The 13,019-nt window shown below is 45.8% G+C and overlaps 1 protein-coding gene across 1 annotated transcript; it reads left to right on the forward strand.

Moving 5' to 3' along the window:
- Window positions 1-7,250: 7,250 nt before the first annotated feature.
- On the forward strand, window positions 7,251-8,363 carry TMEM215 (transmembrane protein 215). Its single transcript, XM_075020577.1, has one exon. It carries the CDS (start codon window positions 7,528-7,530, stop codon window positions 8,242-8,244), a length of 717 nt encoding a protein of 238 aa, XP_074876678.1. The 5' UTR covers window positions 7,251-7,527; the 3' UTR covers window positions 8,245-8,363.
- Window positions 8,364-13,019: the final 4,656 nt, after the last annotated feature.

Genomic DNA, 13,019 nt, shown 5'->3' on the forward strand with positions numbered 1-13,019 from the left:
TTCTAAATAGAAGAAATAAAGTATATTTAATCAGAAGTATCCCAAAGGGAAAAAACACAACAGGCAGAATGATGCAGATAGGCAAAGTTGCCGTTGAATTATATGGGCAGGGGTTTTGCTCCTATGGTGCGTGTTTACTGTCTGATGCTGTGACTCATACAACAGCCTGTACCTCTTCCACAGCAACCCTGCTGAAGTCCCCAAGGTCACCTCAAGACTGATGCATGACTCATTACCAGGGTTTCTGAATCCCACTCCTGGTATGATGGCTCGGTGGCAAAGCACAAGCTCTTCAAGCATCTGCTACTTCCCTTTTGCCACTTGTTTCTTGATCAGACTCTCTCATCAACAGTGTCCTTCCACGTCTGACCTATGGCTAATCGGCCAGCAAGCAGCAGTCAAACACAAATGATTGGCTGCAAAGATCAAGACCCAGGGGCATTAGTGAGCAGCCAGAGATCAAAAATCCTCCCTCAGGTGAACTTCTTATGCTTGAGGACTTGAAGAGACAGAGAATTGCCTGGGGCTTTGAGAGCAGTTAGGAGCCACATGGAAGAGACACAGGGTCTGGCTAGACAGACCCCCTGAGAACTACAAATGAGGGAATTTTGGTATGTGGAGCTGCGTGAAAGACAAGTTTTTTGAAATGGGAAAAAAAATGAATCTGTATATTGAAGCGTATGAGGATCACAGCACACATTTGCACAGCACAAAGAAATTAGCAAGTATTTCCTTTTGTGGATATGGCCAAGAAAACACAGTGTTAAAAAAGGCTTGGAAATGGATGTGGCATTCAGTACCCACCTTCAGCAAGGAGTACTTGCTATAGATAGCGAACTGGAAGGACTTTGTGAAGCAGCTCTTGAGCAGGTTTGAAGTGCCAGTGACCTCAGCAGAATGCCATAGTCTACTCAAGCTAATGGGGTGGCTCAAATGTGTGCACAAGGGCGTTGCTGTGAAAGCTTGAAACTTGAGCATCCCAATCCACACAGAACTTGTCAGCAAAACAGGTCCTGTGTTTCATATCCAAATTATAGCTGGGACTTACATGATCCCACACTCAGAAGTAGTCAAGTTGTGTCAAGTTTTAGCATTGCCATAGAGCCTGGAAGGTGGAAAGGAAAGTCTAATTTTAACTGTGATGTTACTAAGGACTTGTGGAGTCTTTGTATGGTATGGATGAGACGTTATAGATAGGCCAGTTGTCTGTTGCAACATGTTAATTCAAAACTCCACCTCCCAGATCTATCTCCCTTTAGGATGCTAAAAAATATGCTACACACACTTTTCCATGGTTTTTACCATACTGCCTGGTCAGAGAAAGGCTTTGCTTTGACACAAAGCCACTGACTGAAGAGGACAATCAAATCTGCAAAACAAAAGGTTCAGAGAAGAGTTTAAGAAAAAAGTGCCAGGAACAAAAAACCGTCATTCAACTGGTACCCTTTTCACCACATACATCTTGGTCCATTCTTTTCTGATCTGTACCATCAAACCTATGTAAAAACAGAAATGATGTAGCAGATCTGAAGTTGTTTATCTAGATAGCTGGTTTGGTTTCTCCATGGTAATTAAGAAAGCTCAGAGAAAGCGTACTCCCCCTGATGAACACGACTGGCAGACTGGTAACAACAGACAAGGAGAAGACTGAGGTACTCAACAGCTTTTTTTGCCTCACTCTTCACTGGCAACCTTTCTTCCCACACCTCTCAAATGGATGGACTGCAAAATGGGAACTGGGGGAGCAAAGTCGCTCTCACTCTAAGAGAAGATCAGGTTTGTGACCACCTGAGGAACCTGAACATACATAAGTCTATGGGACCTGATGAGACACATCCCAGAGTCCTGAGGCAATTGGCCGATGTAGTTGCCAGCCACTCTCCATGATATCTGAAAAGTCATGGCAGTCAGGTGAAGTCCCTGGAGACTGGAAAAAGGGAAACATTGCACCCATTTTTAGGAAGGGTAGAAAGGAGGACCCTGGGAACTACCAACCTGTCAGCCTCACCTCTGTGCCTGGGAATATCATGGAATAGATCCTCCTAAAAGCTCTGCTAGGGCACATGGAGGACAGGGAGGTGATTCAAGACAGCCAGCATGGCTTCGCCAAGGGCAAGTTCTGCTTGACCAATCTAGTGGCCTTCTATGATGGTGTGACTATATCGGTGGACAAGGGAAGAGTTAAGTATGCCATCTATCTGGAATTCTGTAAGGCCTTTGACATGGTCCCCCACAACTTCCTTCTCTCTAAATTGGAGAGATACGGATTTGATGGGTGGACTGTTCAGTGGATGAGGAATTGGTTAGATGGTCCCATACAGAGGTCAGTGGTCAACGGCTCTATGTCTGCATGGAGATCAGTGACAAGTGGTGTCCCTCGGGGGCCCATATTGGGACCTGTACTGTTTAATATCTTCATCAATGACATAGTGGGATCAAGTGCACCCTCAGCAAATTTGCAGACAACACCAAGCTGAGTGGTGCAGTTGACACACCTGAGGGACAGGATGCCATCCAAAGGGACCTGGACAAGCTGGAGAAGTGGGCCCACGTGAAACTCATGAGGTTCAACAAGGTCCTGCCCCTGGGTCAGGGCAACCTCCAGTGTCAATACAGGCTGGGGGGTGAAGGGATTGAGAGCAGCCCTGCAGAGAAGGACTTGGGGGTACTGGTGGATGAAAAGCTGGACATGAGCCGCCATGTGTGTTCGCAGCCCAGAAAGCCAACCAGCTTTCTGGCCAGCAGGTCAAGGGAGGTGATTCTGCCCATCTACCCTTCTCTGGTGAGACCCCACCTGGAGTACTGCATCCAGCTCTCAGGTCCCCAGTACAAGACAGACATGGACCTGTTGGATCAGATCCAGAGGAGGGCCACAAAAATGGTCAGAGGGATGGAACACCTCTCCTGTGAGGAAAGGCTGAAAGACTTGGGGTTGTTCAGCCTGGAGAAGAGAAGGATCAAGGGAGACCTTATTGAGGCCTTTCAGTACTTAAAGGGGACTTATAAGAAAGATGAGGACAGACTTTTTAGAAGGGCCTGTCACAATAGCACAAGAGGTAAGGGTTTTAAACTAAAATACAGTAGATTTAGATTGGACATAAGGAAGAAATTTTTACGATGAGAGTGGTGAAACACTGGAACAGGTTGCCCGGGGAGGTGGTAGATACCCCATCCCTGAAAACTTTCAAGGTCAGGTTGGATGGAGCTCTGATCAACATGGTCTAGTTGAAGATCTCACTGCTCATTGCAGAGGGGCTTGGACTAGATGACTTGTAAAGGTCCCTTCCAACCCAAACCATCCTATGAATCTATGATTCTGTGAAATAGCCTGCCATTGATTTAAAACATTACTTCAAGTTGAAACGGTAACAAGCCAGCTGGCTGATTCTTAATATTTCAGACTCAATATAACTGGTCAACAAATAAAGGCTAGACAACATTTGCATTGTGAGGTGGCAATTGCTAAAAGCAGTGGAGATAAAAAAGAGGATGGGGTCATCCCTATCTGAGGGATCCAACCCTTTTTGTAGGATGAGTTATTCCTATATACATGCACTGGGCTCAGACCACTGCATGAGACCAGAGCTGCTGAAGACTTTCAGATCTTTGACATGTTAAAGTTCCCACCTTTCTAGTTAATGCTCAACACGAGCCATTCATATTTATGTATTCTACATTTGATGGATAAAGATGATAAAAAAGGAGGTTAAGCACTTTTGGGCACCCTTGATGTTTAACACAACTAACACTACAATAGTCAACTGTACTTTGAATTAGCTCTTTTTTAAAAATCTTTATTTTCAATTTGAAGCCAGCTGTAATTTGCAGTTCTCCAGCTTCCACACCACAGCCATAAGGAGCCTGGGGAGGTGACACCTCTGTAGAAGCTTTCAACCTGAATAATGCTTGAATATTTTACTAACAGTGGTCACTGCTTTCAGTTATGAATTTCAAACAGTGAGAGGATGGCATACACTACCTGATTATCAGTTACATCAAACTGTTATGTGGGACAGGAAATGGGGTTTGTATCTAACTGTGTATATAGGGGAAATGCATGATGAGCAAGCTGAAATTAGTGTCCCAGTCCAGAACATACTGGTTTACCATTTAATATCCCTATTTATGCATGACACATACCAGTGTCCAATAGCAGCATTCAGCCTGTCCTGGTAAGGTATGTCCATTCTCAGCCTTCTCTTAATGTATCCTAGATCTTCCCAAAAGTGTCTTCCAGAGATTAATCCAATTAGACCAATCCTAAAAGAGCTGGCAAAATCACGGTGTAGAATAGGAACACATTTTTTACCCTAAATTCAGCTCCAATTTTTGCTTTGAGTGAATGGTCTAAGTTATGGGTAATAGCAATAAAAGATTGTTAATCACCATCACCATCTGTTCAATTAAAACTTTGGATTTTCCAAAGCTAGCTAATGCAAACCTTTTGTGTAAGGCACCAGAACAGAAACATGCTTCACCTCAAAGAAGCAATTTTTTTCTCTAGTAATGAACAGGATGGAAAATTCAACCATTTGCATTGCTGCTCAGTTGTGCAAGTGGATACTTGCTGGTCTCTTTATTTCTAACTTGGAAACACAGTTTTAACAATTGTAGCATGCTTTCCTGGAACGTGGTGGTTGGCTTCCCTTTTCTACCCGCCCCCCCCAGGAAGCATACAATCTTCATACTGTTACTCTTGGAAACCACTCAAAAAGGGACAAATTGGAGGCATTTAGTTCCACCTTTGTCCTGACATTTTCTGTAAGTATTTTTCTACCCACTAACAGCTTTCTGTTCCAAAGTAGATGTTCTTTCTTCCATCTCAGTGACCCTGTCGTTTAAATTTGAAGGGCCATTTTTATTTCTGTTAGTTCTTCTGACATGTACTGCAGTTCTTACAGTATTTTTTCCCCTTCACTGATGCCACTAATGATATTTACATTTCTGTGTCATCTACTGATGCAGTTTTCCTTTCTCTGAAGGACTGTTGATTAATACGGCTACAGCTAATTGCTATTCCCAAGCAACATTGTTTGTTTTTCAGGAAAAGACCAATTTCCAACCCAACAGGAAATCTTAAAGACTATTCAAATGTATGAGGGGAGGTGAAGGAAGGTCAGGGAGCAGGAACAGTGTGTTTCACAGCATTAGTTACCAACATAACCCAACTCATAACATAACCTTTACAATATTTTAGCTATGTGGGACAGACTGGCTGAAGGTTGATCACTTCCTTTCATCCAGAACTTAACAGATGGGTAAAAAAGGCATTATTCATTCTAATGTGAGGACATAAAAGCTGTATATCTGAATAACAGCAGATGGAAACAAGCAGCAAATTCTCACTCCAGAAAATACGAGCCGAGACACTACAGTCATTTCTCACCCTGCTAAATCCTGCACAGTGACAAAAGCAGACGTTAACTTGTGCTGAAATATAACTGGAAAGTCTGATTTTGAAGTCTTTCAGTCAAGACGGAGGGTATTCCTAACAGAGTCCAAATTATTCCTGCTTCAGCCTGCTCAGCAACAGATGAGAGTCTTGGTGTGCATTTTGCTGGACAACTTTCTGGAGGATGAGTTCAAACAAGGATCATGGTCCATTACAAACTTTTAATCTCAAAACCAGGCCACTGCCACCAACTTAAACACTTCTCGCACTATGTGTAATTCTGTTCCCACACTTACTCTTCCTTCAAATTAAGACAGCAAAGGCTATCACTTGACACCCTGTTTATGAAGAAAGTGTCCTGTAAAGCAGGAGTTGTGCCCATTAATGACAGGATATTCTCTGGTGTTCTCGGGCTTGCTCTCTGCAAGCCAGCTTGGAACTCTACAACACAGAGGTGTTTTGTTCATGTTGTACTGTAGGGAGGATGAATAAAAACCAGGGCTTTTCATGGCTGAAATACAAGGGGTGTTTGGGTGTTTTCTAAAATGGCTTCTCTGAGCTTTCCAAATTTCTAGTCTGAGGAAAAGGAATCATGTTAATGGGAAAACTTACAGAAAACATGGTTTTACAATTTAGTTCAGGATGTCCTTTTTTGTTGTCTTAATTCTCTTGGACGCTTTCTAGCATCGCTCGTTTTTTATGTCCCAGTATGTCTGCCCCAGGTGAAAGCATTTACTCCTTTATGTCACTGGCACATTAAATGTTGAAGCAACCTGCCTGAAAATGCTGCTGCTCATAAGGCTCCTCCTGCCTTTCCACATTCCCACACATTTCAGATCCTATATTCATTCAGATGGTGGGGCTTACTTTGTATTAGCATCACCCACGTGCATCAAAACACAGAGGCTGCACATCACCACCACAGCCGATTTACGGCCGGCCTCAGACACCAAGGGAAACCCTGCGGGGTGCATCCCAACAGCCAGATTTGTTCTTGAGGTCTTGGGGAGATGGTAACACCGTGAGAAGCTTTATCTCTACGGTCCTCCTCCGGGATGAAATTCAGCAGCAGCAGCAGCACAGCATCTCCTAAAGCCTTGTTCCCCACTTGCACCTAACCCGGGAAAGGGGAGTCTGGGGCAGGGCTGCTGTCTGTCCGGAGGAGGATTTACCCCGCAAATCCCAGCCCCGCAAAGGCAGGGGCTTTGGGAACGGGGGCGGGGGGGGGGCGGTGTGCCGTGCAGAGGGACCGCCGTCCCTGCTTTCCGAAGCGGGGGCCGGTGCACCGCGGGGAAGGACGCCCGTCGGTGGGGTCGGGCGCCGGCTTCCCAGACCGTGTCCCCTCCGCCCGGGAAGGGGAAGGCTGCCCGCCGTGGCGGCAGCCGCCAGCGAAGCCGCGGTGGCTGGCCATCAGGTGGGGGGAACCTCCCCAGCCTCCCCACCCCACCTCCGAGCCCGCAGCCCCCCGCGCGGCGGCACCCGTGGGCGGTGCACGTACTCACGGCTGCTGCGGGGCTCCGGCGGGGCTGGGCGAGGAGGAGGAGGAGGAAGGACGGAGGGAGGGAGGGAGGGAGGGAGGAGGAGGGAGGAGGGCAGGTGTGCCTGGCGGCCCCTTGCTCCCCGTCCGCCGGCTGCTAGAAACCGCCTGGGTCCCTCTTCTGTGCCCCCTCCCCCGTCCCCCCCGGCCCTTTTGCTGGGCTTGAGCCCCCCAACCCCGCCCCAACCCCCGTGCCCACGGCTGCGCCCACGCGTGCCCGCCGTCACGCGTGGGAGGGCGCGGCGGGGCTGCCGGCGGGGGGGCCGCTGCTGCCTTAGCGGAGCGGCCGGCGGAGCGCGGCTCAGAGCGGCTGGGAGAGGGAGGAGGCAGGACGGCTCCCGCCCGCCGGCCCGGACCGGTGCCTGCCCGTCCCGGTCCCCGTCCCGTCTCCGTCGTCGCCCTCGTCCCCGTCCCGTCTCCCCGTCCTCGTCCCGCCCTCCGGCTGCGGCTCCGCCGAGGGGAAGGCGAGCGGCGCCGGCCGCCGGGGGCCTCCGCGCTTCACCGTCCGGGAAACTTCAGCCAGTTGCCGGGGAGCACCCGGCCCCTGCCCCGAGGGGCCGCGTCGGTGAAGGGAAGTGGTCCCTTGCGCGCCGGCAGGATGGCGCGGACCATGAGACCCGACGACATCAACCCCCGGACGGGGCTGGTGGTGGCTCTGGTCAGCGTCTTCCTGGTGTTCGGCTTCATGTTCACCGTGTCCGGCATCAAGGGAGAGACCCTGGGGGACATCCCGCTGCTGGCCATTGGGCCGGCCATCTGCCTGCCGGGCATCGCCGCCATTGCCCTCACCAGAAAGACCGACGGCTGCACCAAATGGCCCAAGAACAAGTGTCCGTGCTGCAAGGAAGTCGCGGACCGGGACGTGATGGAGCTGCTGAGGACCCCCTCGGACCTGGAGTCTGGCAAGGGCAGTTGCGACGAGCTGGCGAAGAAAGCATACCAGAAGGACAGGAGAGTGCTGCGGGGCGAGGACTCTGTGTCCATCTGCACCACCACCACCACCACCATGGGAGAGTGCAAGAGCCTCATCAGAAAGGTGGAGCAGGAGGAGATGCTGAGATACCTGGAGACCTGTTACCCAGAGATGCCGGGGAATGTGTTCGTGGGAGATGGCTCCACATACAGTGCCTTGGAGAAGAAGAGCTCTTCTCCCACCAGGGACAGCGTTGCTTGCCCAGACATTGAAGACAACATTTTTGTTGCTCCTAAAGACAGTATCATTGTCTGCTCTTACAAGGAGAACAGCCCTTATGACAGATACTGTTGTTACATAAACCCTACTGGAGTCAACTCAGACCAGGAGACCATAGTGTGAAAGATGCATACTTTATATATATATATGTATGTATACAAAAACTACAACTTCAACTTCTTCATAGGGGATAATATAGCTGACTGCACTGCATGGGACAATCCTGATACTATTACAATTTAACCTGGTATGTGACTGATACTCAAACCTTTTGTGCCTGAAATACTCTTTCTGTAAGTAAACAAGCATGTTTAAAGGTTAAAGAACTCAATTCTTCATTTTGGGAAAAAAGAAATTACAATTTTATTTTATTTCCTCTTTTTCCATCCCTTTTATTTTCCTGCTGCCTATTGCACCCAAGCCTGTAGACACACTGGCAGGAGGGCAGCAGTGGCTGTCAGCTGAGATCCAGAGCTGAATCAAAACTCTTGGAGCTGTCTGTAGGAAAGAATGTGGTGGTCTATGGCTGAATAGGACTTAGCAATAGTGTCACTTCATTTTTGGAGGGCTTGAGAGATGTCAGCATGCACTCCAATAGCTGGCTGATGTTAGGGAGTGTAGAAGTGATTTGTCTCTCTTCCTTCTTTTTCCTGGCAGGATTTTATTTTCCTCTGTTTCAAGGAATTGATGTGCTGACCTCTGGCCTCTTCTGAAAATCTCCTAGGACCCAGATAGGCTTAGGGGACTTTTCAAAGGCTAATCCATCACCAATAGCATGCAAGGTACAGGTTTTAACTTCATTCCCCACTGGTATCGAGTTCACTGGAATGTTTCTAATGCTTTTGGATTTTATAGGCATACTTGACAAGTAGATTACTACATGATCATGACACAGTCCTTGCAGGGACTCAGAGCAGATGTCAGTGGACTCAGGTCTTAAAAATACATTTCAGTACCTCTAAAGTCACTTAGGGAATAGACTTCTATGGGTTGTGTTCAGAGCTGGACCTGACTCTTCCGAAAATGTCATTTTCATGTGCCTTTTCTAAAATGCCAGATGTTTCTCTATGGGTGATGAATGGTTACAGTCCACTCAAGGGTCTCAAAGACATGCTTTGCTGGGAGGGGAGGGAATAGAGGACCTGGCTGACAGATGTTTTTGTTCACAGCTTATGGATGCATAGCAAGAGAAATATGAAGTGAGTAATGAGGATTAACCATTCAAAATCTGAGCCTGCAGCTTAGATACAGAAACGCAAATCCTGGCTATTCTGTCCAACAGTAAATTGCATGTTCCATGCTGTGTGTAAAAATCTTATCTGACCTGTACTGTGTAGGTAACAGAGATGTGGTATAATACGATGTGCATGCTAAGCAGCTGCTCTAAGGGTTGAGGTCTTAGGGTAATGATTACTAAAACATGGAGTAATTTACTAGCATCTCTCAAAGTCCCGGTTCCTATAACTAAACTCTCATAACTCCAAAAAGTTCCTCTGTGATGGAAGTCTTAATAACTGTTCTTACATAGCTGTTTTTTGTCAACCATAAGTTGTACCAAACAAATGTATTGAATTACCGGGGTAGGAGAGAAGAAAAACAGCCTTTCTTTTGTAGCAACCTGAGATGTGGAGAAAGTGGCAAGGAATTTTCCACTGAAATGAGCCATTTTTCACTGCCCGTGGAATTGTTTGGAAAGCGAATGGAAACTTCATGCACCTGCTAGTTTGTTTGTTTGTTTGGAAACCTATGTCAAATCGTTACAAACAACCAGTTTCTGAAGAGGTTTTCTGAAGGAGGAAATACAATTTTTTACAGAAGATAGTTTGGTTTCTTTCAGACCAAAAAATATTTTAACACTTTGGCCAGTCTTTGCTGGGGCATCAGGATGCTATTAGGATATATTAAAAAAATACTAGCTAGTTTGAGTCAGGTAAAGCCTCAAGTTACAGGGAACTTTGCGGCTCTGGCATGCAGCGAAAGTACTGTGGGAGTAAATAAACTTGTACTCAGTGCAGCCCAAGTTTTATCCACTGAGCAAAGGAATTCCACAAAAACAGACCCTCTCCCTGACATGTTCAACTCCCACTTCCACATAAAAGCACTCTGTTGTTGTCAGGCAGGTAGTCTCCTGCAGGCTTAGTCACTCCAAGACCTTATTCTGCAACGTGCAGAGCAGCTCTTTGATAGCACTGGGAAGTCTTATTTCATGACCTCTGAAGCCAACAGCTAAAATACTGCTAATGAACATGATGAGAAATAGGGTCTTTCATCACTTTCTGTTCCCAAGGGAAGCAGGTGAGGGTCTCAGCATGTGCCCATGGGTGTTCAGCATCCCTGAAGATCAGACCCACCATGAGAAAAAAGGCTACCAGGTAGCTGCATGCTGCCTTTGCTGGGGTTGTGAGCAATCACTTGCCTTGCATAAGAGAGCAAAGCGTCAGCCCGCTGAGAACCTAGATTTGTACAGCTCTGCAAATATATATAGGAAGAGGTCAAGTTTTTCCATTTTGTGTAGGATTAGATGTTCCCTGACAAAAGTTATATGGGGTTTTACAAGGCAAGACAGCAAATTCTAGTGACAAATAGAATGGTAAATATATAACCTGAGATACAGCCATGAAGATCTGAGTCCTGCTTTATTCCATTCTTAGTGTAAAAACAAGAGAATTTTTGTATGAAAGCAAGTTTAATGGGAGTGAAAATTTCCCACAATATAGGAAGAGATATAAAAAATGTATGTTTAAAATGTGATATTTACAGGCAATGCCTTTCTCCGTTCATTTAGCTGAGGTAAGATTTCATAACAAAATACAAGTTAAGCAATATTTCTAGGCTAATCCACCATAATCCACTGAAGTTTTTTATTGAACATGTGGGAATTTGAAGTTAAATAAATATATTAGTACTGCCCCTGAAATCTCTTTCTCTGTGATTTTTCCTTTCTTTTCTGCTAGTTAAGCAGAGAATGAAATGGAAATGGATTTTTTGGACATTTTAAAAATAAGAATTTGTCCACTTAAAAATGATTTTTTTTGTGTGTGGTAGTTTGTTGGGTTTTTTTTAGATAAAGTGAGATTTTTCATACACTATAGTTTTACCAATAGAAACCTACTGCTTATTTGATCAAAGATGGCATGACAGCAGCTTCAAGCTTTTTATGCAGGTACCATGCCCAGGCCTGAGAATTACTGGGGCTTTATTTTCATTCAGCTCATGTGGTCTCTTCTGATGGCCACTAGAACTTGTAGGACCAGTGCTGATCTTGGAACAAGCAGGAATAGTCACATTGCTTTTCAGAGGCAGCTTCTAGTCTTGGCTCTGAATTTGACTTCAGGACACCACAGCTTAGGATGTGATTCCAAGCCATGATCCAGAGATGAGAGCTTCTCTCCTTGCTACATTTAAAACACCTCTGGGTAAAAATGCTACTCCTGTCCTCAATGATATCCTCCAAACAATGCATGCAGTTGTAGAGGTGCTCTGTTTGTGGGTTTAGCACCTGGTCTCATTGAATTCAATTGCCACATATTGCTTGGTCCTACAGTACGGGTGGCAGGGCATATATTAGCGTTTGAAGAAATCCAATGATTTGGACATTCAGAGAAGGTTCCTAAGATATATAAAATTTATTTTTAGAATAGCATTTGTCACAGTGCTATGGTGGAGTTTACCTTCTTTTAAGAAAAAATACACAGATCAATAGTACACAGGGCAATTTTGTGTTTCTTTGTTTAAATTTCTATTGTCACAAATAGCAGTTTTACAGTCATACAAGCTGATCATTGCAAAGCCTTTAACAGAAAATTTGGAGTTTTAATCAGTGTGCAGTTTGTCCTCCTGGGGCACTAAGCAATAGCTGGTCCTTTCTGCCTGGAATGGAATGAGTGGGAGGTGAGTGCGCTCAGGGTGTGTGACCCTCGGGATCAGTATTGTGTTCTTGATCTGCATTCTGCAGAAATGTGGTGCTCTTCCACAGGCAGTTCCTCCACATCTGATCCAACTGCTCCACAGTCCTGGCTCCAGTAACTGTTTATTATGTTGCAATTAGCAGAGTAACAGCCACTATGACCCCCTCTCATCATTTCTCCTGGTACATACCAGACTGCAGAATGAGCTCCTGCTCTTGACCGGGGTGGTAGAATCTGACCTTATATCATCCACTCTATGTAAGCTGTTGTGTTGAGACATCCAACTAAATTGTCAGTTCTTGCAGCACAGGCCTGGCATTTTGCACCTCTGCGTAATACCTTTCACACTAAAGGTGCTGTAGTGATGGGTTAGAGATGGGTAACTGCCAGGTCTCAAAGGCACTTCCAGCCTGATTTTTATGAGCATTTAGGGACTGATATATTTATATGCAGAGCACAATCTGCACTCAGAAACTTGAATCTCAACACATTGCCTGTAAAGCCATACTGCTAGAGAATGCAGTTCTGACATGGGAGATTTTCCGAGTCTTGAAAGGTTTCTGTGTAAGTTTCTAGTATCGATCATATTAAACATTGCAGAGGAGTTCCCTAATATGTAGACTAGAGGAGTTTTCTTGACAGATTCTTACAACACAGCATGGGGCATCAGCTGCAAAGCTGCTCATGCTGAGCCCATTTCAACACTGCAGACAGTCTGAACATGCAATCCCTACTGGGACGACTGTCAGCAGATTTGTTACTTCTCTGGTACTACTGGCCCTTTTATGTCCAGTCTTCAGAAACAACACAGAGAGCAGATCTAGAATTCACTTTTAATCCTCTCCAGCAAACTTTCATCAGTAAGCATTACCTTTAATATAACAGTCCTGTCAGTGGAGGAATTCCAGACCTTGTCTTTACCAGGCAAGGAGATCCAGCTATCATTGCTTTTTAAATCACGGTCTATTTTCTGTTCAGAACAGTTGCATG

Source organism: Buteo buteo, chromosome Z, assembly GCF_964188355.1.
Source record: "Buteo buteo chromosome Z, bButBut1.hap1.1, whole genome shotgun sequence".
Taxonomy (NCBI): domain Eukaryota; kingdom Metazoa; phylum Chordata; class Aves; order Accipitriformes; family Accipitridae; genus Buteo; species Buteo buteo.